At 37.9% G+C, this 27,098-nt stretch overlaps 2 protein-coding genes across 14 annotated transcripts in view; both read left to right on the top strand.

Annotated features, from left to right (window-relative positions):
• The window catches only part of LOC107217648 (whirlin), a 63,708-nt gene extending 38,863 nt beyond the window's left edge, over positions 1-24,845 (top strand). For 8 of the 13 annotated variants that reach the window (XM_046740753.1, XM_046740752.1, XM_046740759.1 and 5 more), the window contains 4 exons: positions 1,923-2,243; positions 2,814-2,892; positions 2,986-5,495; positions 24,833-24,845. In XM_046740753.1, the coding sequence (XP_046596709.1) occupies positions 1,923-2,243; positions 2,814-2,892; positions 2,986-3,128 (543 nt within the window). In that variant the 3' untranslated portion in view covers positions 3,129-5,495; positions 24,833-24,845. Of the gene's footprint in view, positions 1-1,922; positions 2,244-2,813; positions 2,893-2,985; positions 5,496-11,708; positions 11,712-16,753; positions 16,758-24,832 lie in introns of all 13 variants that reach the window. The other 5 variants (XM_046740764.1, XM_046740760.1, XM_046740758.1 and 2 more) reach the window with 3 other exon arrangements.
• On the top strand, positions 10,200-25,619 carry LOC107217638. The gene is made up of 8 exons (XM_046740766.1): positions 10,200-11,324; positions 12,886-12,989; positions 15,766-15,942; positions 16,052-16,234; positions 17,594-17,782; positions 24,038-24,244; positions 24,585-24,669; positions 24,787-25,619. Exons 1-8 carry the CDS (start codon positions 10,951-10,953, stop codon positions 24,854-24,856), a joined length of 1,389 nt encoding a protein of 462 aa, XP_046596722.1. The 5' UTR covers positions 10,200-10,950; the 3' UTR covers positions 24,857-25,619.
• The last annotated feature ends 1,479 nt before the right edge of the window (positions 25,620-27,098 follow it).

The raw sequence follows: 27,098 nt of genomic DNA, 5'->3' as shown, positions 1-27,098 counted from the left end.
TTACACCGTTGAACCCTCCAGTTTCCTCTTTGACGGGGAATCGTGATCACAGAATTGCTCAAGTATCATTGTCAGATGAACGGGAGCAGTTCGACTTAACTTTTGCAAATGGGGTATGACAGATGACGTTCATGATTGAAAGATACCGAGTGGTTGAAGTCAAGTGAACGTGATCACTCGAATCAAGACATCTTGAATTAGTACGCGTAGAATGATGATATTGATGAACAAAGACACATGGAATGGATATATTAAAATTTAACACGATATAGCATGATTTCACTCTTACAATTAGATGATGTTTAGTTTTTTTCCTTCTTCTTTTATATATTCTCAAAATTTATCATATATCTTGTGCTATATAGAGATAGTGAGTGATACAATATTATATACATAGTGATAGAGTGTGTTCGTATCATTAGATGTCTTGCACATTTGAATGATAATCATTCAGTTCTGATAATCTATTTAAAAATATTATATTATACACCTTTTTAGCACGGTACTAGATGTCCTAGCATGCACGATAATAATTAAAACATTAGTATTAACAATCACTACGAAGAGAAAGAATCGTGATAATGACATATCACGTTGAATCGGTTCCATTATTCGCACAATTGTTACAGTTTCTGTGAGACAAACGACGCGACGTGAACTTAATAAAATGCGAGAGAGTGCAGCACAGTTCGTACCTATTATTATAACTCTACAGACTATTGTAAAATTCATTCCCACGCATTGGAACTTTCTCGAAAAAAAAAAAAATAAAAGAAAAAGGACTGCCTCCACTGTCTCATCGAAAAGAGGCGCAACAAACTCCCGGGAATTTCACCACGTCGTTTCTTCGATTTTCATTATTGTGTATCTTATTGTGAGACTCGGTTCGTTCAAGTAGTTCGCGGATCTAGCGGATAGTGACTGATCGAGAAAGTATACAATTTGCATACATACATTGTACCTGTTACTTATATCATGCTATAATACGACAAAGTGCAGCGTGTATAAAAAAAAAAAATTCACGTTCTTTCGCAGGACTCGACGAGATCGAAGTGCGTACAGAGTAAACCAAACGTGATAAAAATAATGTTTAAAAACGTATGCGTGAAGGGATGGACCTCGATTAATATTTATTACATAATGCCTGTATATTATTATATATACGTGACACCTTCACTCTCCGAGCACAACCACACCCCACCCACCAACCACCATATAAACAGCCTATTATACCATATCTATGCAAGCATGATACTTTCATAATTTTATATTATATTGATACATGAATATTGAATATTACATTAAACTAATGAAAATACTAATGAATATTTTTAATGCGTGCAGTTCAGTCTTCTAGTGGATCGGTTATGTTGATATCATATACATACATACATATTCGTTTGTGTGAATTCAAATATACATACAAGTGTTTATTTTACGATACGGCAGATTTCACCCTGACGACAAATTTTCACATTATACAGTCTTTTTCCTTCGAGATTATCTAACCTAATTCAAAAAGCGTGAAACATTACTTTAACAAGCTACTTGAATAATTATAGAGAATAATTACATCTTTTTATATTCTTATAAAAAAAATCTGTTGTCTAAGTCAGAACCATTGAAATCTATTGAAACCTTGTGAACATTTTCGATTTCCGGCGTGTTTCGGAACACTGTTTGAAACGTTCAAAGTGCACTGAAATAATTTCGAATCGAGCGTATTCTAACGGCTACAAAGGTTAAAAAATTATTTGATTATACTGAAATCGTGTGGATTTATTGAATTTATTCAAAATGTTGTTCCGTTGTTTTGAAAATAATCATGCAGAGTCATTGTGAGATCCAGAGCGTCGAGTGAGTCTGCCGATACTTTGTTCTTCCGCGAGCTGAGATACGTTGCGACGTTGAAAAACGTGTAGTTAACACCTTTACAGGAACTCGCGCACAAACTATCTCGCAGCTTCGATATGCAGGAGGCACAGTTGCTGGAGGAAGTCGGCTCCGGAAGTGGGACAAACGGCAGCGGAGGATCCGGCCGTCCTCCGAGACGTCATCACAGCGCCCAGCGGCTTGCCCGAGGTGACATGGCAACCGGAAGAGAGGACGATGGCGCCCTCGTCGTGCCGGACCACCAGGGGAACCTTCGCATCACCGTCAGGAAGACAAAATCGATCCTGGGAATCGCTATCGAGGGTGGCGCCAACACGAAACATCCCTTACCCCGAATCATCAACATTCATGTAATTTCCGAAGTATTTCGTAAAGGCTGTTCCGTCACTTTTGGTACCAAGTTTGATTATCTTTCACCCAATTCGAACATGTTCAGAAATTTGGTAACAAGTTTTTAAACGTTTTCAGATCTATAAACTAGGAATCAACATTCGAGATCAATTTTCGTGGAGTTGTTTTAATTCAAATGAAAATTTCTTGAAACTATATTATTGACCATGCCAATTTTGAAAACATTTGCGAAGAATTTTGGAAAAATTTCCAAGGATTCAAAAACTACGTAATTTTAACGCAAAATTTTGCCTACATCTGAAAACTTTTTATATAATATTGATAAACTCACCGGCATTGTTTGAATTACTATGACAATTAATGGAAATTAAATGTGTCACTGTTTTTGAAATCTATTCGGAATTTTTTTCAAAAATAGAGTGACGAATAGTTTTCCACCGAGAAAGTGAAGAAAAATAACAGTTGCTTGTCTTGATTAGTCAAATGGGTCGATTTTTGGATTCGTCTCGTGTTTGGACAAAAAATTTAACGAACCCATGTCATTTTCTTTTTGTGCCACACTTACGCAGGATAACGGGGCGGCTTTTGAAGCTGGAGGACTTGAAGTTGGCCAATTGATCCTAGAAGTGGACGGACACAAAGTACAAGGTACGTTAAAATAGACGTAATCATTTTTCGACGGAATTTTTAAAATTTTGAAGAAGCAGAAACTCGGAATAATTTCATTCACTTTTATGACAGGGCTTCATCATCAAGAAGTGGCACGACTGATAGCAGATTCGTTTGCACGGAGAGATCGCAACGAGATCGAGTTCCTAGTCGTCGAGGCGAAGAAGAGCAACCTCGAGCCAAAACCAACAGCGTTGATATTCCTGGAAGCGTAGCAAGAGTCCCCCACCTCTGAGCCAGAACCTCCCTAGCTCTAAATATTGAACGACGAGTGCTATAACGCGTACGAAAATCTCCTGGGTGATGAAATTTCGAAAGAAGAAAGAGGAGTTAAAGAAACAATAAAAAAAAAATTAATCGAAAATTGAATCACACCGGGGAGAAATTCAAAATAAAATTCGTTGAAAATGTTCACTCGTTCAGAGAATAACATCATCAGAGCTGGCCCAGGTGGTGGGACTGCATGAATAATAATGGTGTAACTATGTAATCATTAGGTGAATTTAATATTACACGGAAATTAATTTATGCATAATATATTCTAAAATCTGCACTGAATATGCTGTTATGTTTATGTGATTACGAAGAGGTCAAAGAAAAACTGAAAGAACATGTTCGAAGTAGTGCAATGTGAGGTTAGAATCGAACTACGGAAAATCAAGAATCTTATTTACGGACGATTTTGAAATTCCACACTGGGTCTATGGACTGGAAAAATAAACGGAAACGTGAATCGTCATAGTGTGGCAGCCTAGAAAAAAGGAAAGAAAAATGGCAGAGAAGAAATTAGCAATAGCGTCGCAACAAAACAGCCACGTTCTCCGCCTTGCGATTTTACCTCACGCGTTTTTTCAATTACACCAATAATTTGTAGCGATCTTAGTTCCAGTAGCTTCTCTGTTTCTGAAATTATTGAAAAAAAAGTTTGTCTTTCGGATTTCGGAGCATCGATTTCTCAATCTTGGATTAAAACATAACGCTTCTCGCTTAGGTTCGTAATCCGAAATACCAATTTCCCGACATGCTACCAAAAATATAACGGTTTATCGATCGAACCAAATTATCGCAAACACCGTTGAATGTGCAAAAAACAAGGTAGCGAAAAAACTGAGAAAACATCCAACGTATTATAGTTGATCGCCCCGGATTATTATCAGTATTAAAAAAGGTTTAATATAATATACCTATGTATAGTATAAGAGATAAAATTTAAGCGAGGTACAATTGTTGTTGCATGATAAATATATATGATACGTTTTACCAATTATCAACACAACTTCTGAATATCAAAAAATTAACTTCAACAGTCTACAAATTTCAAATGATAGTGAAGCTCATTTCCTGTCATCCATAAGTTGCGCTGAGAATAGGTCTAGTTATTCATATTTATTCAGATAGTGTGCCAAACAATCGCGATGTTTTCTGTAAACGTGGGATAAACCTGTTTATTATTAATACTATTAATACACAATTGATATAAAATGATGAATAATATTATACTTATACGAATAAGAATAATATAAATAATAATAATAACATACAACGTAATACGTAAACTGTGAAATATATACATATAGATTTATAATATAATATAATATATTTGGACACAAACAAATTATACATCGTATGTACCTATCAGGCGTTCAATTAGCCATAGAGTCACCGGAAAAATACAAGTGTACGATGAAGTAATCATGCAGCAGAGAAAACCAACCGTGATTTAATATTAATAAAAGTAAATATATAGTTAAATTAATAAAATAATTAATAATTATATACCGAGTGAAACAATATATTATAACTGTACACACATACCTAAAACTGATATAAACAATATAATAGGTAATATTATTACTGTTGACAAATGTGTTACAGAAAATGTTGAGAAAAAAAAGTTGAAAAAATGTATTGATAATAATAATGACATACAATATGGTTGAACTGAAAAAAAAGCTAGTGGAAGTTGACTTGAAAAGCGCGTTGTTAAATTGATATTACTCATAATAATACACTTCAAATATTTGAACAATCAATTATATTTATAATATAATCGATGCGATGAATTTAACTATCTTACATGCTTTACCAAATAGATGTGTACGCGTATAACCGTAAGTAAACTTCAGGCTACGTAAGGATTACGATACTATATACTGTTATAATATGTAAATTCATATAGACGCTCGCAAACTGTATAATACATTATATTTATAATAACGATGATAATATAACGATAGAGACTTTAACGGGAATTGTTAATGCTTAAAGGTATAAATATAGTATTGAATATATATATAAAAATCAGTGACACATTATATATTATTATAATGAACATCCTCTGTATTGTTGCTATCGCAAGCAATAAATGATAATAATGACATTAACAATAAGAATAATAATAACATTAAAAACAAATATTATAAAATTAATGAGAAGATGATAGCCGGCAGCCGAGCCTCCAGCTGGATTATATTTTGCGCCATTGACAAAACAGCGTAATTTCTATAGACACGTGTCTATATTGTATATAAATATATCGTTCAATCATCTCTTTGCCTGATGATATTGGTGAATATGAGACCGTTACCATTATTAATATTGTTGGTTGTGATTATTATCATTACAATCGTAACGTCTGTATCAATCAGTGATTGTTGCACTCGCAGAACTTGAGTACATAGGTAGATAGGCACAAAATGCGTGTGTATAATAATAATAATAATAATAATAATAATAATAATAATAATAATTTGTAATAAACCAAAGCTTAAATATTTCATATATGATACTAATTTTTATGCAAATCGCTTGATTATTATCTACTTCATATATTAATTGTACATAAAATATTGTTGTACGTTTATTCATTTTATTGTTTATTTACTTATTTTTTTATCCGGTAATATCAAATCTACGACAAGTAATAGCGGTAGGTACGTGCCAAACGCGAGAAACAATACCTCATAAACACATAGAAACAATTAGCAATAAATTGAAATATACTTTCAATTATCATTTTTCATGTTCTATTAATAGAGGTAATTGTAAAAAGAGGAAATCAGTTATTCACAAAACGCTTTACCAGCATGAACTTCATTGTAATTCAATTTTCGAATCAATGATATTTATTATTATTTTCACTAATGATTATAACAACAATTACAACAACATACATCGATGATAATATAATAAATGATAGTACATTAGGGTTCCGGATTGTCAAGAAATGAGTGAATAAATATAAAAACAAAAATGTGTAAAATGATACACTCTATAATAGATATGAAATTAATATAAAATTGTTATTATCATTATTAGGCTGATCTTCGATTATCACTATTTTACGTATGACTTGTTTAATAATAACAATGACAGGTATAACAATATGATGATAACAATAATAATAGCAATAATAATGATGTATGATACATTAAAAGTGTTCGTCATAAATTTCATGATAACTCGCGTCCATTCTGTGATTTGAATTTATCTTAAAGATTTGAATTGGTATCATCATTAATTGGTAAAACAGAAATGTTATACCACCATGATTATACTGCACGCTCTCATGATAACTCGATTATGAATTGTGTGAAAATTCGCATGCCCACTATACCGATCACCGATATTATCGGTAACGATCGACCAGGAATTACGATCAACGTAACTTTCGACCTATGTGAAGATCGCATGCGGTCTTCAAATGTCTTGAAAATTTTGACGCCAAAAAATTGCTCCCTAATTGCTTTTATTTACTCCCACATGGTTTTCGAGAACTTGAAAAAAAAATGCATTTCCTACAGCCGCTGGGTGTTTCGTGGATTTTGCAAAGTTTTGCAGTGCAAGAGATTAATGAATGACAATTGCAAAGAAACTAGAAGCGACCGAAGAGCAAGTGGTAGCATTTATCCTTCCGTTCGACCTCTCATTCTTTCGATCGGGACGCGAGTTCAAATCTGGCGCCACTGGACCTAACCTCTCAAATAAGTTCCTTTCTGTTTTCGGAGATTTTTCGAATACTATACTGGAGTAAACGAAAAAATTGGTATTGGTAAATAAGTAAAGAACAATTGAGTAGCAACTGAAAAAAATTTTGAGGGCGGCTAGGTGGTCTAGTGGAGTAAGTCTCCGGTAAAGCATCGCTAGATATCAGGTTCAATTCCTGGCTCCGTCGTTAATTTTTCAAATTCACCAGTTGTTCAAATTTACATATTTTCGAAAAAAATTTTCATTTGGTCCGAATCAACATACTTTTTATTGGAGATTTCGGTTTAAATCTACCGCTCGTTGACGTAGTCTACAAATAAGTTACTCTGGTTTATCTTCAGATATCTTGAAAACTGTAAGAAACCAAATCCCGAAATCGGTAGATACGTAAAGAGGAATCGAGGAGAAATAGAAGCAATTATCACTTGATCCGAATCGATATTTTTTCGTTACACCAGTTCGAATCCACTTCTCGTCGACATAACCTGCAAACTAGTTATTCTGGTTTGTCTCAGTTTTTGCAACAACTGTGAGGGAACAAATGACAAGACTTACAAAGCAATTACCAACGGTCCAAGAGTAATTAGAAGCAATTATCAGATTTTACACATCTCCATACGTTCAAACGAAATATCAAATAGAATTTGACCACACTTCACCTATCGAAAAACTCCTTAGCAGTTTTTCTTGACTTTGTCGAAAACCGTGCGGAAGCAATTATAAAAAACAAAAAAATAATTGAGAGCAATTGTTTAAATATGGCGCCATTCTATTCGGGATCAAGTGTCTGACACGTTTTTCTGGACTTTCTTGAAAACCGTGCGGTAGCCATTAGCACAAGTTATAGAGCAATTGGGAGCAATTCAGGAGCAATTGTTTGGTACACGAATTTCTGCAAAATTCAGCGATTTTGCAAAATCTAAGAAACACCCGGCGGCTCCAGGAGATTCGTTTTTGTTTTGATTTTTTTTTTTTTGGACGGATTTTTTGGCAAATAAATGAAGTGAAGTAAAATGGTTGCTCAATACTAAATCACATTGATTACTACCTCGTTTTTTTCCTTGCATACAACTAGCGCATCGTATCGTATACCACGTATTAGAAGCTGAACTTTAGACGCATATAACATGTACGGAAGAAAAATATCGAATGACGCATTCTGCAGAGGTGCGTTCTGACACTAAATGTACTTGTAATTTAAATTTACGCGTGAAAATGAAATTTATTTATTCGCATCTGATTTGATTGTTTTTCCTTTTAGACAAACAGTAAAAGAAAAATCAAGTTTTCACACAACTTCTGGAGAACTTGAAACTGGCTTGAGAACGAAATAAGTTGTGTAAAATTCGAAGAATCGGAAAACAGAACATGCGATAACATTAACAACATTTTAAACTCGGCGTTATATCTATCTAAATTATGAAGTAAACACGTTTTTTGGTAAAGCACCAAAATATTGTAGACAATAAGTCTTAAAAATTATATTCATAAGAACTCAAAGGGAAGGCTGAAAGATAATCTATTTCGTTCTCACTCGTCAGCGCGAGAAATTTTCTCCTGTTGAACTACGCCGAAGAACTCTGAGCTTAAGTATATAATTAGTATATTGATAGACGGAAGCCTAGAGTAAGAATTACGCAAGCGTCGTCGTGACACTTATATTCCGTCAGTGAAAAAACCGTCGCTCATTCCTGAGATCATTAAAAACCAGAAAAGTTATCTGCGATTTTTCCGATTTTTGGTTGACTTGAAAAGATTTCTTGCACAAATATTTGTCACATTATATTCAAATAAATACCAAATGCACTCAGGCTATTATAACATTGATCAAATGTCATTATTTATAATCACCGTTCTTTGTTCTTCAGGTAACCAACGAACTGTGGACGTAGCGATGAATGCACGAACGCCTCCACATCTGCCATCAGAAATTTAACTAGTCGTAAGTAGATGCAGTTGACTAGGTTGGGTTAGGCTCGTTAATACAAAGAGGGTGAATTTTAAATTGGAATTGAAATGGGAAATGGTCGTTACGATAGAATGAATAAAACAAATACCTCAGTCTTCAAATTCAGTAGAACACACCTGACAGACAAATTTCTGTCCAAAAACTGTTTGCTACCAAATTGACTGGTGCAGAGCTTGTGAAAATTTAAAGTTGTATGAAATGATGAAAATTACGATGGAATCAGCCCCTATAGAATCGAGATTGACGAGGCAGAATTACTCAAAATTCAACGAGTAAAATTCACGCCACCGGATTCCGAGAACCGATACTTGTCTACATCTAAGAAACTTCCTGTTGAAGGGCAGATGCAGGGTGCAATCTGCGCGTGATGCGACAATGCACAACGAACGATCAAAAGAACCGATGGTGAGAGGCACAGCGGCGAAGTGGTCTCAGTGTCTGCCGCTTCCACTAGAAACAGTGTAAAGCAGAGCTGAGACGTGGCTTTTCCTCGCAAACGAAAAAAGTTAGTGCCTGTACACTATTCTCCGGAAAAAAGCGTGCGTAATAATTTTCTACTTGGTTTTTTATACCTACATACTCCTTTCTCTATCACTGTGATACGTATTGGTGAATTCTAAAAGTTGGATTTCGAATTTTGGCGAGTATAATTTATCGTTAAAATCGTAACTAAACTGTTCTTGCAATCATTTTGTGTAGCGTGGAAGAGTTTTCGGTTCAAATTGAGTCTTGGTAACTATCATACAGTCGAAATAAAATTCAAGGTGGGAGAGTAACGGCGGCCATGTTGTTTTTATGCTGGCGCACGTGATTTGAAGTATTAATAGGGTGAAAATTACTGAGGAAAATTCTGTGTTCGATGTTTTTTACCGAGGACTTCTGAAAGGATCAAATAAAATATGTACATTTTTTCTGATTTTGGTTTCTTAACTGCGAATCGCTGCGCAGCATCTGCAATGGCAAAATTGCTCAATGAAGGTCGTCGAGCCCCTCGAAGCCGTGGTGACCCGGACCCCAACCCCTGTAACCCCAGTCCCCCTCATCGGTGGTAGCATGATCGCACACGTGCCGCGTTGTGCGGATAGGCGGCCCGAGGGGTTTCCTAGGGGAGGGGCGCCGAGTGGGTATAGTGCGAGTTTGAAGAATTGATTTCGAGCAATCGGTGGTCCGAGGGTGCATAGATTTCGTAGTTTAGCAGTCTTCCCCCTCTCTCTACACCTCTGGATGTAGACCGTATTACAGTTTTGTGTTGAGTCAAAGGTGGGTAGGTAGGTTCTGGTGCGAACCTCCCCGCTCTCTTGTTCCCTAGTTAAGTCTTCCGAGCCCGTGGGTTACGTTCGGCTTCTCTCAGTGTCCGGCAAACCACCAAACCGCTTCGACGTCGACGTCCGACGTTGTTTTCGTTTCATCATCGAGGTGTCCTAACGACTAGTGAATCACCTTGACGAGAAAGAGGTTCTCCACGTGTTTTTTTCTCTATTCCGCGTAGTACGTCTCCAAGATCATCGCAGCATTGTGAGTGGGTGTAAAGTTTTTAGAATAATTTTTTCCGCGTATCTTACACGTGTGTTTATTCATTCGCTGGAAGAAAAACCCTAATTGATCAACCTGAATGGGATATAAACAGTCCAGACACGATTGGAACAACAAGCTTACACCGCCCACGCGTCGTCCATCAACAGCGACAGCGGAATCTCGAGGAACAGGCTGCCAAAGAATCATCAAACATCGTTGTATATTCTGCTAAAGAGTCGAATACACGTGGCGCGGGCTTGCTGAAGTCGCAGAAACGGGCACCGTCATCTGGAGAACGTCAACTCCCACCACGAGAGGAAGCAGGGGAACGAAAAAAAGAATAACGATATGCCCCAATGATGAAGAGCTTTTCGAAATCACTTCAACGACGGACTCGGTGTATTTATAACACAACGTACTGCATCGGCATATAATACGCAGCCGTAAACCGAACTGCTATGCTTCTTAAGTGCGGTTCAACTTCACAAGTGCGGTTCGGCCTGTCGAGCATCAGCGTCTGCAGCACTTGAAGGACTAAATTTGAACAGTACCTGTGATGATCGGTGATGGCAGCAGGAACCCCGATCCTCGTTCCGATCATTGTGACGATCGCGGTCCTCCTATTCACCGAAACGACGCCCGTTTCATCGATCCTACGCCGGAGGGTTTCGGCCGTGAAACTCAATCATGATCACATGGAACTCGTGGAAGAGGAAACTTGCTCCAATCAAACCCTCAGGATGACCTGCAGGTCCCTCAAGGCAATCTTGATCGTTCTTGAGGCTGAGTACAAACCGAATGACTCAAATTTGTGCGAAGTCGAAGCCAGAGGATCTGAAGATATCGCGACCATACGCCGCTTCCAAATGATCAGAAATCTTTATGGTGATTACGATTCAAGACCTGACAGAGTGGACTTGAAATTATCCATAAACAGAAGGTGAGTTCAAAATTCCTTAAACTTGTCCACGTGCTTAAACTTGTCCACGTGGATAATTATTGTACCATTGATCTTGAAACCCTCATCATCGCGCCTCTTGGAAATAACAAAATACGGAGTGAGTAGTTCAGTTCCGGGGTTTCGGGTTACCGGCTAAAACAGAGTGGGCTGGTCTTCGGCCTCTTCGCATGGGGAAGAATGGATCTTTGAGAGGGTAAAAGTGCGTGGAAGAGTGTACTTACGATTAGCGTCTTCCGCAGTTCCGTTTCCACAGTCTTGAGGATGGAAGCGTACTACGTGTAGCGGTAACCCGATACATCGTAGCACCTGCAGCTTGGCCGGTAAGAATCCAGCTGCAACGACAGCAGGAGACCATGGAGAGAGAGAGTTATTAACCGTCTTGGGTTTCTACGTGGTCATAGAGACCAGAGGAGACTGCCTTCGCGACTGACTCTGGTCAGTTTGACCTGACCGCAGCGATAAGTACTCTTGCGATATTCGGGACACGAGTGGAGTAGCAGTTTTAATTTGCTTCGCGATTGTACGATCCAAGTATTTTTCTATTGGAGATGCAGAAAAGAAATACGAAAGATAGCATCAATGTTGTATAACCAGCTTTGAAAGAATCGGTGGAATGGACGTTCGAAAGATATTACATTAGCTACCTTAACGACCATACTTCTCGTTTCACAGAAACAGCGAAGCTCGTTTCAGATCTACGATTGTTATAGCGATAAAATTTACCGACGTGCCGGGCAAAGTCTATTACTATCGACTACTTTGATGTGTCAATGCCAGGAAGTGATCGAAATAATCTAATAGCAGTGAATTACAGTTTGATCTACTGTTGCTTTCGGTCTGGCACTCCCACGAATTCCCGCCCGTCTCGATAATATAATCAAATCGCTGTGTATATTTAAGTTTCAACTACGTCATTGACAGTATTTCCATTTGCTTCGAGGATTCAGAGGCCATTATTGACGTGCTATATTTTGTACAAGGTGCACAGATACAGTTAGTCACACAATAAAACTGGCCTGGCAGTGAGCTTTAGACGCCCCCGTGTTACGCGGAAGGGAAGGGCTGAATCAACCCTTATGCCAATTACAATCCACCCTTACAGCGCGAGCTGCTGTTCTCCGGAAGAATTGCCCGTCATTCGGTAATCGGATTTCTCACTCGAACGATAACGAATCACCGAAGTATCGTTACTGACCTTTGAGCCCTCGCATTCACTGTCTATATCAAATAACCTAGCTCAGTTTTCGCTTTCTCGAGCAGCTTTGCACGATGGACCGATAAGCTTTCGGAACTACGCTACGTTTTTCGATCAGCAACCTTGGAATGAGTATCGGTAATAATATTGTTGTGTTTTCAATTTGCAAAAAATCTCAAAAGGTATCCCCTGAATTCTGTTAGTACATTCGAACCCAGTATAATGTGAAATGTGTTTATTGTAATTTAACACCAGATTCTTGAGAGACTCAAATTTAAACTGCACCATCACCTTGTACAATAGTTGTACCTATTACGCCTGTTCGTTTTCACCACTTTCGAACAGATGCTCGGGACTGCAGCACTGTCGTTTCAACGCATATTCGGACCACTCTGAAGCCTTATTCTGGAGCCCGGCGAACCTGCGGTTAAAATATGCCTGCATCCCAGGTAATCATCGCAATTTTTGTACATCATTTTCAAGTTTTCTCTGTAATTCATCATTGTTCACCTTTTTCCTGCTTCACTGACGAATTCCGCAAATCGTATTTCCTTCGTTTCCCGATCCACGAGAAAATTTCTTCAAATTGGAGAAATTACAATTTGGTGAATTTGTCAGTTACAAAACTTGAACTTACGATATCTCCTTAGTTAATCTCATTTATGATCTTAACCCTCCGTCCCCACTGTCTACACCTTAGTTTAAACGGATATTGCAAAGCTCTCATTGTGGCTGACTTTAAGAATTTTTTCAACGAATTCGCGAAAGAACCTATTGGAGTATGAAATACATATATATTTCTGTATTAAAGAATGTTTTTGACATTTTTTGACAGCTGGAACCGTGTATCAGAAAATAACAGTGGGGACAGAGGGATCTTTTACTTTTTTAGTGCTTACAAACGCAAAGATTCTTTACCAATTTACCATACTTTCAATCACCAAGAGTGTCCTCTTAAATGATTGAATCATCTGTTTCTGACAAAATATGAAATGGGACAAAACACTAATAAAACATACTTGCATAAATATGTCATATAATTCATTTGATATTGCTGAACAAAGACTTGTGCATGAAAATTACGCAATGAAAATCGTTCGCGAATTCTTTTCTCAAATTGCGCTTATCTCGTGGAAATGATAAAATCCATGGAAACATTTGTGAGAAACGGAAAAAAAATCTTTGAAAGGGTAGGGGTGGGGGAACTGACGGGTGATTTTCGACGTGTGACACGTGTTCCCGTGGCAAACATGCGATTGACGCAATGGCGTGTTTGCGATAGGCATCGGAACTGCGTATATGGACAGAACGCGAACAGCTGCAGCATCGTCGTCCTTGAAACCGAAAATTCAGGGTGCAGAATGGGGCCCCATTTTCCACTGGCTCCCAACAGCCGCAGGAATCACTCGTCTTGCGCTGAGCATTCGATGCACCCTTGGCTCTGAAAGCCTGGGCCGGGCCACAGCCTGAAAATCGCAGGGGACGATCGTGAAAATTTCGGCCTCTGCACGTTTGTACAATGCTTACAGAAAACCTGCGCGATTACGAGTATAGTTTAAATGCACGAACCAGCCGGGGATAAAGAGCCGAGGGATCAGGGATAGACTACACGACGCCCCGAAATCCCCCCGACTCAAGCTTATTGTAGGCACCGTAACGCCGCGGAGGCTGAAGCCTGGAAAACGGAATTATAACAATATGAGGAATGTGCTTTGTTTGGAAATTATACTACTCTCCCGCGCTCTATTTTGTTGAGCGCGCTTCACTAGCGTCACACGATTTCCCGCCAATTTCTTCATACCCCACGCTTAGCCAAGGAGCCGTCCATTTATTACGTAAGACGATTTGTGCCCATTTTGTCTCCCCCCAATAAGAAAATGTAGGACTTAGGAAGCCCCCCCCCCCCCCCCCTTCCAGCCCCGTAAATCTTATGGAAGATTGAGTATTAAATAGTTGAAATATTTAAAGTAAATGGTAATTCGTAATTCCATAATGTTATCGAGAAAACTTGTAAGAATCACAGAGGGTAATACGTTAATAGTAATTGTCGCATGTGGAACTGATTTCCGATTAAACATAAAATAAACATCTTACTTAAGGTATCTTCAGAGTCCCCCTCTCCACCAAGTAAGACTAAGTAAGAAATTTTGATCCCCTCCCCCGCCTCCAAAATGTCTTACGTAATAAATCGACGGCCCGCAACCTCAGAAGTTATCAGAAGGCCACGCTGTAATTTTACATTGTATGTATATATTTGCGTTTGGCTTAAATAAATCAATCTTGTTTTGTCGGCGATATGGTTCTGTGATTTGAAAACCCGATGAAATCCGTGAGAAACCGATGAAATATGATTAGTATCAACGACGAAAGCACTGAGTAGAGTTTCCGATAGGAAATCTCAATCTCGTTTTTTATATAGCTTATTCTACGCAGAAACAGAATACCTTTTGCCAATTAGAGGCGAATGACTAATTTTGGATCTAAATCTATCCAAAGCCTTCATTGATTTCAATGATTTTTCCCCACGCCTGTTTTTTTATTTGTTTAGAACTAAAAATATAAAATAGAAGTTGGCAAACATGATAGTGATCTTTTCGATATTTTGTTTTGCCGGTTGAATACTATACCGTTTGATAAGATATAATCCAAGTTCAAGATTCAGGAACACAATATTAAACTATTAATAAGTCTTGTAGAACTTGAAGAGTAGTATTTCCAATAAAAATCTGGGAATAATTTACCCCGGATTTTGATGTAACAACAACGTGATACCGTAGGCCACATATGCCTCTACTCTTCAAGCAGTCGGTCTCTAGAGCGTTGTAGTGCCGCCATTATCATTAATCAAATCGAACGGGACAGCCTTGCGCCCTTGCCCTATTTCTGAATTGTGAAGCGGGCATAAACTGAAGCCCCGGTTGTGAGTTAGGGGCCGAGAAACAGTTCACAGATAGGAAGCTGATTCCCACGGACAGTAGCATTCATAAATCGAGCAGCTTCCGTCAAACAGATCTGTAAGCTTTGATTTCGACTCTAGTACTGTTCGAAAAATAATCGACAGTGTTGCCATAACTCGACAATGCTCGAAATGGATTCACTAGTCAGACACACTTGAGATCATCATAAGTATAAACACATGCTCGTAACCATTCTCGATACTAACAAATGACCTCACATATAATGAATCGATCAGAACGAGGACTGATCACGACGGATTTTCCACAGAAGCGGCGATCATGAAGTATTGCAACAGGATGCTGCCGGTCATTGGAGGGGAAGGGGGCTTCCTGAAGAGCCCGGGATATCCGCTCTTCTATACGGGTGGCAGCACGTGCGGCTGGACTTTCAAGTCGCTGCCAGGTCAAAGGATCGCCTTGACCTTTCATGACCTGGACATACGCAGTACGTACGTTATCGTCAACATCCTCTCTCCCCGAATCTGACTAGAGTTCAACGCCATTATCGTTCTTTTTCTCCTTTTTTTTCTTCTTCTTGTTTTTGTCCAATTCAGGTCCCGAGCAGGATGGAAGCTGCGTCGACGTCATCAGGATACGGGAGAACAGGGTCACCCTTTTTGAATCTTGTGGAACTGCGGTCGGTGTCCAGGTGCTCTCCGAGTCAAACGTCGTCACCTTGGACCTGATTGCATCAGGCAAAATCTACCCCTCCAGGGGATTTCTCTTACAATATAAGGGTAAGATTATGAATACTCGTTTCTCAACTCACACATGCGGATCCGTTAACCTTCGTATTCGTTTGATAACTTGAATCAGAAGAAGTTCTCGAAAAATTCGAAGAGCTTTGACAAGAATTACGAAGAGGGTGGTCCGAGTTTTTTTAAGAAAGTACGCTTAGGTTGCAGTACATCAAAAAATATGAAACGCAAATTTTCTGCACGTGCTAATCAGGCCGTTTAAGGTGCCAAAACCATCCCTAAAGTTCACCCTCAAAAAATAAGGAATGCCATCCCTTATGGGGTGAATAATGTCTGATGGGTTTTACCAAAAAATGTTACATCATATCGAAAAATTCTTAATAATCGATTTTTAGAGGTTAACTTTACGGGTTGTTTTTCGAACTCTTAAAAGGCCGAATTACCACGTAATAAAGAATATATATCCAATGTTTTTTCATGTGCTAATAGTAGATCGTGCTCCAAGGACGCGGAGTAAGTCTTTTAACATCGAGCATAAGTTTGCAATACGAATCGTAGGAGAGTACGTGCGCGAGCCGAAGACGAATATTGCAAATACGCGAAGCGACAAAGTCTTTGTACCTCCATCGTGCAAATGACACTTTATGTAACAAATTGTGGTTTACAACGTCTTTTTGATCGTGGAATACAAGAAACTGCATTTTAAGTGCTAGGACATAAAAGTGCACGTTTACATACTCCGATGCTCTTTTTTTGTACTGTTGCAAAACTTGTACTTTACATACGGAATGCAGGTAAAAAAAGTGACGTAAGCCATACTAGTGCGATACAAAACATATTACAGAATAACGAAAATCGTTGCGGGACATTACAGGTACTTTCCTTGTTGGACCAGATGTTCGTTGAAACGTGTGATTTTTCAAGCGTGCGATATTGAGAAAAGCGTTTTATTCAAAAATACATGCCCACAGATAAATGTCTGGTAGTTCAGAAGATTAATTTTAATCGACTGAATCTGGAGCTGACAGTTGAACCGATAAATTCTTTCCGTTTCATCATACATATTCACCAAGAACCGCAGTTTAAAATCCAAGCGATGCACATTCAGTTACATGAAAGAATGAATATTGAATATTCGAATAAATTTGCACAGTTAATTGGCGGTCTTTTGTCTACAATTGTTTGTTTTTTACTCTGCAGGCTTCTGTGCTAGAATTAGTCACATTTTGGTATGTCTTGCGCAATTGTTTGTACAGTAACAATATGGGAATCACTGGGTTCACGAAAATTTTGGTTATTTTCAACTTTTATTATATAGTCTGCGTACAATATTCTCGATGTACTATAGAGGACTTCTTTTCGGACATAATTTTCACTGTCTCTTTTTCGATGTTACAGCTGTTGGATGTCCGCAAGTTCAACCTCCAAACGGAAGCTACGCAGTGAACGAAACTGGTGATGCTAAAACCTTTCTATGCAAACTAGGAACCGTATTCCCTGACACCAATAAGAGAACCAGATTGATTCAATGCAAGAACGGGATCTGGAGCGAAGACAGGCAGATGATTAGCTCTCAGAGATGCGTTCGTGAGTAAATAATTCTTTCTTTCTAGTGATGGTTCAGCTGGATTATGGATTAGATAAGCGCATGATACCGGTTTTACAATTCGCGAACGCTCGGATTTCTACGAATAAAGCAAAATCTGATCTTTGAATGACGTCTACTATAATAATAATATAATAGCAATTACACAAAAATCCGCCAACTTTTATATGGTTGTAATGCTGCGTAAGAATAAAATATGAAACCGTGTACGAAATACGGAAACTCCAAGTTATTTGATGAATTGGCGTTTAGCAGCGCAATTGCAAAACTTTAGGTAATAAGGAAAACTAAAGTGCTTGAAATCGTCGTATTCTTGTCCTAAAACAAAAAAAAAAAAAAAAAAAATACAGCAATTCAATGAAAGAAAGACGGCTCCCCAAAATAAGATCGATGTAAAGCGATTTCTGATTGAAAGATAAGGTATCTCTTTGAGTATTTTTAAAACCTGGCTGTAAATAAATGTCAGCATTGAACACCTTATCTAAACTTTCATTACGACACACGGCAGCAGAGTAATGTTATCACTATGAAGGTTCTTGCGAGATTATGCTGCAAACGTTTACATTATTACATTTCTTACAATTAGTAAAATAATTATGCGTGTAACATTAATAACAAAAAATCCTCTCAGCCAAGAAATATTTTTTACCACACCAATCGCAAGGATAAACTTTTATAAGAACGAATTGGATGATTAAAAGAATAAGAAAACATTGAATTCATACAACTGATTAATTCTAACAGCGATATTTCTGGTGATAAATGTTGAAGAATCAGGACGGAAAAAAGCGGTGTATTAAGGAAAAATTTATATTTATAAAAAATCGTATTTCTCTCCCATTCTCTCTTATTTTTAAGTTTTCTCGGTGGTTCATTATAACTATATAATAAAGAACAAAAAATATCAGATAAAAAACTGATTATAATGTTGAAAATCACGAGGCGGAGTAATGATCGGGAAGTGACGCCAGCAGCGTTTCTCATAAAAGGTTGCGGTTCTGTAGCGTTTATTGTAAGCTTAAGTAATCTTATTGGGGATAACGAAATCTCCTCTTCCACGGTTTATCAATCTTTCCAACGTTCTCGTTCGACGATGAGCAACCACGCCACTTCGTGTTTTATCTTCCGCCCCTCGCGTCGCCTTGCCATCCGTTGAATCTTATTATTATTTGTTTGTGTTCTTTCAATACACTATACATTCATTCATCTTTTTCTTATTCAACTTTTGTTTTTTCTTTTGATCTTTCGACTCCCAATCGACAAGCAGTCATCTTTCACATTCCGTTAATACATCGTAATACGTCCAATCTGGCCTTCTTTTTAATGACTACTCGGCTCGACATTAATTTTCTCAGATCGTCATCCCAAAAATCCATCTGTTTTTTCCGACTTCGGGGTTAGTTCAGAACTCACGGGTCGTGTTCCGAAACCTCTGGGACGAAACGATTTTTGGAACACGTTCCATATCACATAAAGCATGATCTCCTTATCGCAATTAGAGTGTGATCAAGTACATATCTATAACAAATAGTCTGTTCCAAATTCCTCGAGAAATGTAAATCTTGTAGTAACTTTTTCGTTAATAAGTTATCGATGTCCTCTATCTTACGTGTTACATTTACACTTTCATGCAAGATGAAAGAAATATCAAAAAGGAGGGGGAGTAACGCGCATGTACGAATAAGCCCGAGATAAAGGCGGTAATCTTGGGGTCAAAGAGCACATGATGTATATACACAAAACGCGTATCGTTAGTGCGCATGCCTTGAAAATGTACTGTGCGTTGTACGTTGTAATGCGTGTCTATGCTGCGCCGCAATCGCCGCCTCCCTAACCTCCCTTGACCCACGGCTACGATAGCGATGAATAAAGCGAGCCTCGCCAACGACTCGAGGTTCAGTCGCGCTGACAGCTAACAAGACGATTCGGTATTAGAAGTGAATGGATAGTAACGTGTCCGTAAATTTTATGACTTAATAACCCAGTAGAAGAAAAATTATATAAATAACACTGTTTCGAGGACAAGTAAAATAATAATAAGAATCAAAATTTTCATCTGAACGAACAAACCTTATTGTTAAAGTCAATATTTGGTTCAACTTGACAAATATCGGTTTGTCGGTATAAGCGCGGGAACTTGCCGGCAGGTGCGTTCGATTTTTTCAATTATAAACCGAATCGAATACCGTAGGCTGCAGCCCTTGACGGCGGTTGGGACTGGGATTTAAGTCGTGGAGCGGTGTGGAGAGGAGGAGAGGGGGAAGAGGCGCCTCTTGGCTTTCTTGGCAGTCACAGTAATAACCGAGACGTCGTGCGCGTTGTGCAGAGAACTGCGGTGTTGCTTATTTTGTACTTTTGAAACAATCGAAGCGTAGTATTAAGTGTTAAAGTTAGAATACCTTAAAATTGTTTACTTCATGATAAAACGAAGAAAGAGAATTTTCTCTTCAAAATATCGGTAAATAAAATTTGACAGAAAAAGGTGGGAAACCAAGGGCAGATGAAAAGAAAAATGTGAGGAACGCGTAGAGGCGATAAAGGAAAAAGAAAAGCTAACGGTCGGCCCATACGTCAAAACGTAAGTCCATAAAGTACGAAAACGAGGCAGACGAGCCGCGATCAAGCGCGTGTTGCTACCGACGTATAGAGAGAGATAGACGCACCCGAAGAGCGAGAGTGAGAGAGAAAGAGGGATCAGTAAGCCTGTGTGAGGATACGAGACGTGGTCGCATTGTCGTCGTGATGGTGTTGGTGATCAGCAGCAGCTGACAAAGGAGTAAACAATATTTGGTAGTCGAGCGAAGCAAGATAGGAGCGAACAATAGATACCAACGTAGTCCCGAAACGCCGGCAACATGGTGCAAATCTTCTTAGAAAGCATTACCAACTTGATTCGTGAGTCTTTAATTTATTTTATAACTTGGGCACTCGCATCACACATTTTCCGTCCGTTTTAAGGCAATCTCATGGTCCCCTTTGTACTGACGGAGCGTAATTACCTTCGTTACAGTTTTTTGGAATTACCAGAACGCTGACAGGATTAATCGGTCCTCGATTTCACCATGGGGTCGTATCATCTGTAAAATGTAAAACTCAATTTGTACTCGATCTCAAAGCGTATTACAATTGTGTTTTTTTTTTATAAGAACAACTATTTTACGAATTTTTGGTGTAAAATCTTCCGATTTTATCAAAACGTGGACAAATGGAGCTTTACTTCAATTCAAAGTATTATCATAATTATCATTCGACTGCTGGAAAAAACCATTTGTTACAGTTTCTTATATGTAAATAACGTATTAGCTTAGAGAATTTTTGTTGTAAGACTATATGATTGGTGAAAGTAAATATATTTTCTCTTGTCGATGAAAGCGGTCACGATATTAGTGTTTTCATTTCTTCTGTATTTCGAAAACTATGGCTCTTTAATTAGCGTACTGTAACGTGTTATAATGGTACCGCCTCAATGCGAGAAATGGAGACACACGTGCTGCCGTAATCCAACCTAATCTCAAGTCGCAGTTCAAACAATCAAGAATCGAACGAGACCTTAAAAAATTTAATAATTCAAATTACGGCCCGCAATAAAGGTGGTGGCTTTTCGTTTTTCTGGGCACAGGTATTCATTTGTACATATTTAGATTTAGTATGCACACATATGTGCATGTATATTATACATATAATATGGGCAATGAACTGCTTAGCGACGGAAGGTTCGCGTCTTTAGTATTCCATGGTCGTTTGATTGCGCTTTACACATCGTTTCGTTTTGTCTCGTTTGGGTTGTACGACGATAGTCCTTCTCGCAGTGTTTTAACAAGGACGAACTTATAAATCGCCCGCTAGCGTAAGTGAAACAGAAACGGCGCCATCGCCTATCACACCTACCAATAAAGCGTTTACCGACGTGCAGGGACTACGTGAAGAACGACACGAGCACCAAATGTCCTTAAAACCGAAGCAGTAGCAGGCTTTATACGTTCAGGCTAACAGAGGAATAAAAAATTCAGTGGACTTCGAAGAGTTTCTTTCGCTATTGTCAAGTTGAAGTGGATTGATGAAATATTGGCAGCTTTTGTTGGCGAACAACTGCATATCAGGAATCAGAGGACATTGTAAGACAAGAATCGAAGCTTAGAAGTCCTTAAACGTTTTACAGACATTATAACAGTTCAAAATACCACAATTTTAGAATCAATTAATAATCAAAGAATCAAAGAACGTGATGAGAAATCCTTATTCTTCTTTTTTTTTTACAATTTGGTAAACTGATGGTAATGTCAAATGTTCGGAGGGTTTGATCGACATAGAATATGCGTGGACGGTGGAATAGTCCGTAATTGTTATCTCGATGAAAAAAATGGGAATCTATTTATCAGATCTTGTGTCTATCGTAATAATACCCACTTAATACAATTAATCGGTTAATAATACCCGAAGCAGCAACTGCCGGAGTTACGAAACTTCACATTACGTATAACGTGTAGATGATACGAAAGAATTATCAATTCGTGTACGTATAGCTATTTGTGAGTTTATTTGAATTACTCCCACTGGCTGTGTTGATTACACAAGTGAATGAATGGATTAATGAGTCAACTCTCAAATATTCTCGTTTTGAGATACCGTTTTTGATTAAATTCAGGGACAAACTTGGTCGAAAAACACACAGAAGACCCCTTGATATATAGCATCCTAGGAATTCATAGACTACTTTTCGACATCATCTTTACTGAAATCCTAACAAAACGTTGTGGTCTTTATAGGCCTAAAACATGATTTCTAGGCGTCTTTGAAATAAAAAGATGATTACCTTTGAACGTTCTGAACGAAAATCTTATTCTAGATTGGAAAAATTATAACTACGGTTCTTCTTCCCACTAATTACACTGCATTACCGGGAAAAATGTTTAGTCATCTGACAAGAAACAACATCACGTATTATTTTCTTTCGTTTAATTATTAACTCAATTACCGTAAGTGTTAATGATCAACTAATATACCCATACCTACTACACGCGTGTATATTTCCTCCGTGCAGCAGCGTCAGTTATATCTATACAGCTCTGCTCCAAATATGAGAGTTCGAAAATAACCAGTGGGTGTATTTCACGTGACAGACACGATATCGTAGTCCGAAAATTCACCAGTATGCGTGCACGTCTGATTGAAAGTTCTTTTTCTTTTATACTTTGCGTTTTTTTGCGAACCGTGTGTTATCTGTACATAATATACATACATTTGTATAAGTATGCGGGCACATCTTACAGCTGGTAATCGACATTGAGAATTTATATTCTCGTTGCCAAAAATACGTTTTACGTATACAGTGTTCGCCATGAAATTGCATTGAATATTTCTGACAACACCGAAGTGGATGTCGTTTGCAGCCGGATAAAAAGAGGTCGATGAAAATTCCCACAACTTTGTACCCTCGTAATAACCTCCGGAAGCCAAGAGACGTCATGCGGAAAAAATTAAAAATCTAAAATGCGTCGATCTGGTTTCCTATTACATCAGAATTGGAAATAAAAGTCAAATTGAATTATGGATTTCACATTCAAAAATCGCAGAATCTTGTATATGTTATTTGAACAAACCCAAGTGTAAAATTTTGCCTCAGGCAATATTATTCTCAGATAAAATTTCGTGATCGTTGTTTACGTTAGTGAACAGGTAATATCTGATAGAAATTAAAAAAATGACCTAGAATAATCTATTAAATTTTGTTTCAACCCCAAGTCACGAATAATGAGGATTTAATAAAAACCAAATTCTTGTACCCTTAAACGCTGCGATTCGAAACATATCGTTTTGAAATTCCCGCGCGCGGTGAAATTCGTGTTCGAGATTGAAGTAGGGTTGAATTGGGTTAAATCAACGGCACCTCGCGTTGCGGTGTTGAACGGCCGGGCACAACAGAGCCCTACAATTGGCGCAATGTCACGTAACACCCCCACCATCCGACATTTCTTATTCCGGAGCCACCGAATAAGCTTCGTTGGTTTTCACCGTCGCGCGCCGATAGCGCAGTAGCGAGAATCCGCCGTATCAGCGTTTGATGAAATCGTCCGTCTGGTTGCATGTCCAGAGGGGCGATAAGCTCATCCATTGAAGCACGTGTCCGTCGGCTTGTCAGGTGCATGCGCAGAATCGATTTCGATTATTCGTCAATTTACGAACGTTTCGAGGTGCGTACATTTGCTAAATTTTGGATATTTTTCTTCGGCTTTCAGTCACGGCGTCTGAGATCGAGAGGAACGCAGGAACGCGACGGTCTTCGGCGCTATCAAGCCTCGCGGAAGAACCGGGAACAGGCAGCAACGCTGGTGTTTTTCCCGTGAATGGTGTGGTGGTGAGGTCGCATGACTCAATGCACTCCATGAGCTCAACCGCGGATCCAGGAAACGCGGCCATGATGAAGGACGGAAACTACGTCGTAGGTCAGTCTGATCAAATCACTCAATCAATCAAGCCCAATCACCTACCTCCTCTTGTAAAATTAATAATTTTCTAACTTTCTGTGCGATGCGCGTTTGTCGCCTGTTCGAATCCCGTTTTCCTCTTAGAAGAAGGGGTTTCTTTACAGTCATGATATCGTAAAATTTAAAATAACAGTCGCAATCAAACGGACAATACTATCATGCTTTTCAGACTCGTTTGTAAATTGTTTATCCATTTATAATGTACTCCTATAAGTCTCCGTTGAATTTCTTCCACCGCTAAATTGATCCTTTTCTTCTTGTTCTCATTTTTCCAAACACACGTGAATTCTATTTTCAGATTTCATCGTACCGACCGCCCTAATCGCGTTGCTGTTCATCTTCAACGCGATCATCGTCTGGGTAATATTCCAGTACAGAAAAAGGTGAGATGTTAGACGGAAATGTAAGACTGTTACGTTCCGTGTTCTAAATTTAACTTTAAATTTGGTTTTCGATACAGCCACCTTTCGGAAATTCTTATACAGGTATTTTTTCTTCAGGAAACAGCCAGCCATCGAAGGAGAGGAAATGGCACTGCGGCCAAAGTCGGAAGAGCTTCCGCATGTGTGATAAATTTATTTTTACCTACAGTGTTTTTATTTTATTTTATTTTTTCCGTTTTTAACTTTATTTCTTTTGTAAACTCACCTCTTAGAATACGTGTTTAAGAATTATATTTTATATCTATTTGTGAAAAAAAAAAAAAAAAAAACAATGAGGGAGAAGTGAAAATACGCCTATAAGAAAAAAATATTTTCAACCATTTAAATTTAAAATCAACACGCGTTTTCGCACATCCATACTTTTGAGGCTTACGACTTCGTGTACCATACCTAATATATTACAGTACAACCTCTCAATAATGCCACTTCCCCTAATCCGTGCTCGGACGCTTCCCCCACTACCATACTACTACACTCTGGCATTATCCGCATTCTCTCTCAACAATGCCACTGGTGAAATACGTACATACACAAAGGTACGGAAGTTACACTTTTTCGCGCGGTACTATTGAGAGGGTCGAGAACTAATTCTGGAGGACGAGAGTTTGTAGTTAGAGTGGGGGAACCGAGATTCTGAGAAATGTATTCTCCCCTCACAGCCCGTGAGCGGCTCTATGAAGAGGTTGCACTGAATATAAATAATAATAATAATTTAATTATCAGTCTCAAAACACACAGGCCTAAAATGAAAATAGTACGAAATGAAGCACAGAATGAAGAGAAAAAATTAACTTCGCGAAGCAAATTGTCTCTCGTCTAAAGTAATAATAATAAGAATGAAAATAAGAATGAAAATAAGAATGGAATAAAAGCAGGAAATAAAGAAAAAACTTGACCAAGTTATCTCCAGTAAAATAAAAGTATGGTCCCAAACGATTGATCATGTCACAAACTTTCATGTTTGCAAGTTTCTAACTTTTCCCATACGATTCTAGAAGCGTTGATACCAAAGTCTATTCGATGTGACAAAAAATTTTGACTGAACTAAAACTCGTGGATATTCCAAAGTTTTCGATCATCATCGTAGAGAAATCGGAAATTCTCGGAAAATCGTGACACAGATTTCATTTATAATAGCCCAAAACAGTTCTCGGGAAACTCTCGTTAGCTATTTCAGTTGAAATACTACTCGAGGAAAATTCAAGAGTGAGTTCGAAATTCTAGGTTTTCGATTGAGTTTTGTGATTGAAAACAGAATACGATAATTCTATATTTTCCCCGCTTTTGTAGGTATATAACGACTCTGTAATAAAAATGAGAACTTTACCCAAAATTGTGCGATTAAATTTCAACGCAAAATATCTCTTCTGGAATATTCTTACGTAAAATCATAATTATTATCGAAACAAACCCTTATATTGTATGTAAGCTTGAATGTACGTATATTGTATTCGTATAGCCTGAATCAAGGAATTAATCCCGATGCAAAAATGGCGTACACTGATTAAGATTGCAAATATCACAAATTGATTTTAATTATCACAGAGATTACCGAACGATTGCAAAGATTTCAGCAAGATGACTAAGCATTAAAAAATTTGCAAGGATTACAAAATTTCCAAGGGTTGCAAAAGATTACAGGGATTACGGGTCGATTACAGAGTTTACATAGAGATTGCAAAAAATAACAAAGAATACTCAAAATTACAATGAATACAATAGAATACAAAGAGTGCATGAGATTACAGTAACCTATGTACACCAGATTACAGCAGTGATTCACCCCTGGGCCTGAATATAATTATACAGACGTAAGAGCATAATGTATTCGTACATGTATTTTACTTACGTAATTCGATTGTGACGATGACATTGATGATTGACGTAAGGAAAATTCATCGATATTTGGTCAATTCATTGTTATTATTGTATTATTATAGTATATGTATATACATATACGCATGTGTGTATACGTATACGTTCAAAGCATACACATACGTGAACACACAGAAATAAAAAGATTGAATAAGAAAAATTATATATTATACATATAGTATATGTACATTGTACATGCATGGTATATTATATTTTACAACTATGTATTATATAATATAGTAATGATATATATATATATAAACAATGCGTATATAATAGGTAAATATTAATATATTTCGTCCAAATAATAATAATAATTTTTATTATAGCTATATCGATAGAACATATTATCTGTAAGTTCAAGTAATATTATACCTATATAACATATATACGTATAGTATATACAAAATAGTAATAAACCGAAGTTTTTGTACGGTTTCGAATTTTTTTTATTGTCCGTGTTTCGGAATGATACGTGTAACATCTACGCTCAC

The sequence above is a fragment of the Neodiprion lecontei genome, chromosome 5 (genome assembly GCF_021901455.1).
Source record: "Neodiprion lecontei isolate iyNeoLeco1 chromosome 5, iyNeoLeco1.1, whole genome shotgun sequence".
NCBI classification, from domain to species: Eukaryota; Metazoa; Arthropoda; class Insecta; order Hymenoptera; family Diprionidae; genus Neodiprion; species Neodiprion lecontei.
Note: the sequence above shows the minus strand (reverse complement) of the source record. Positions and strands in the feature narration are given on the sequence as shown.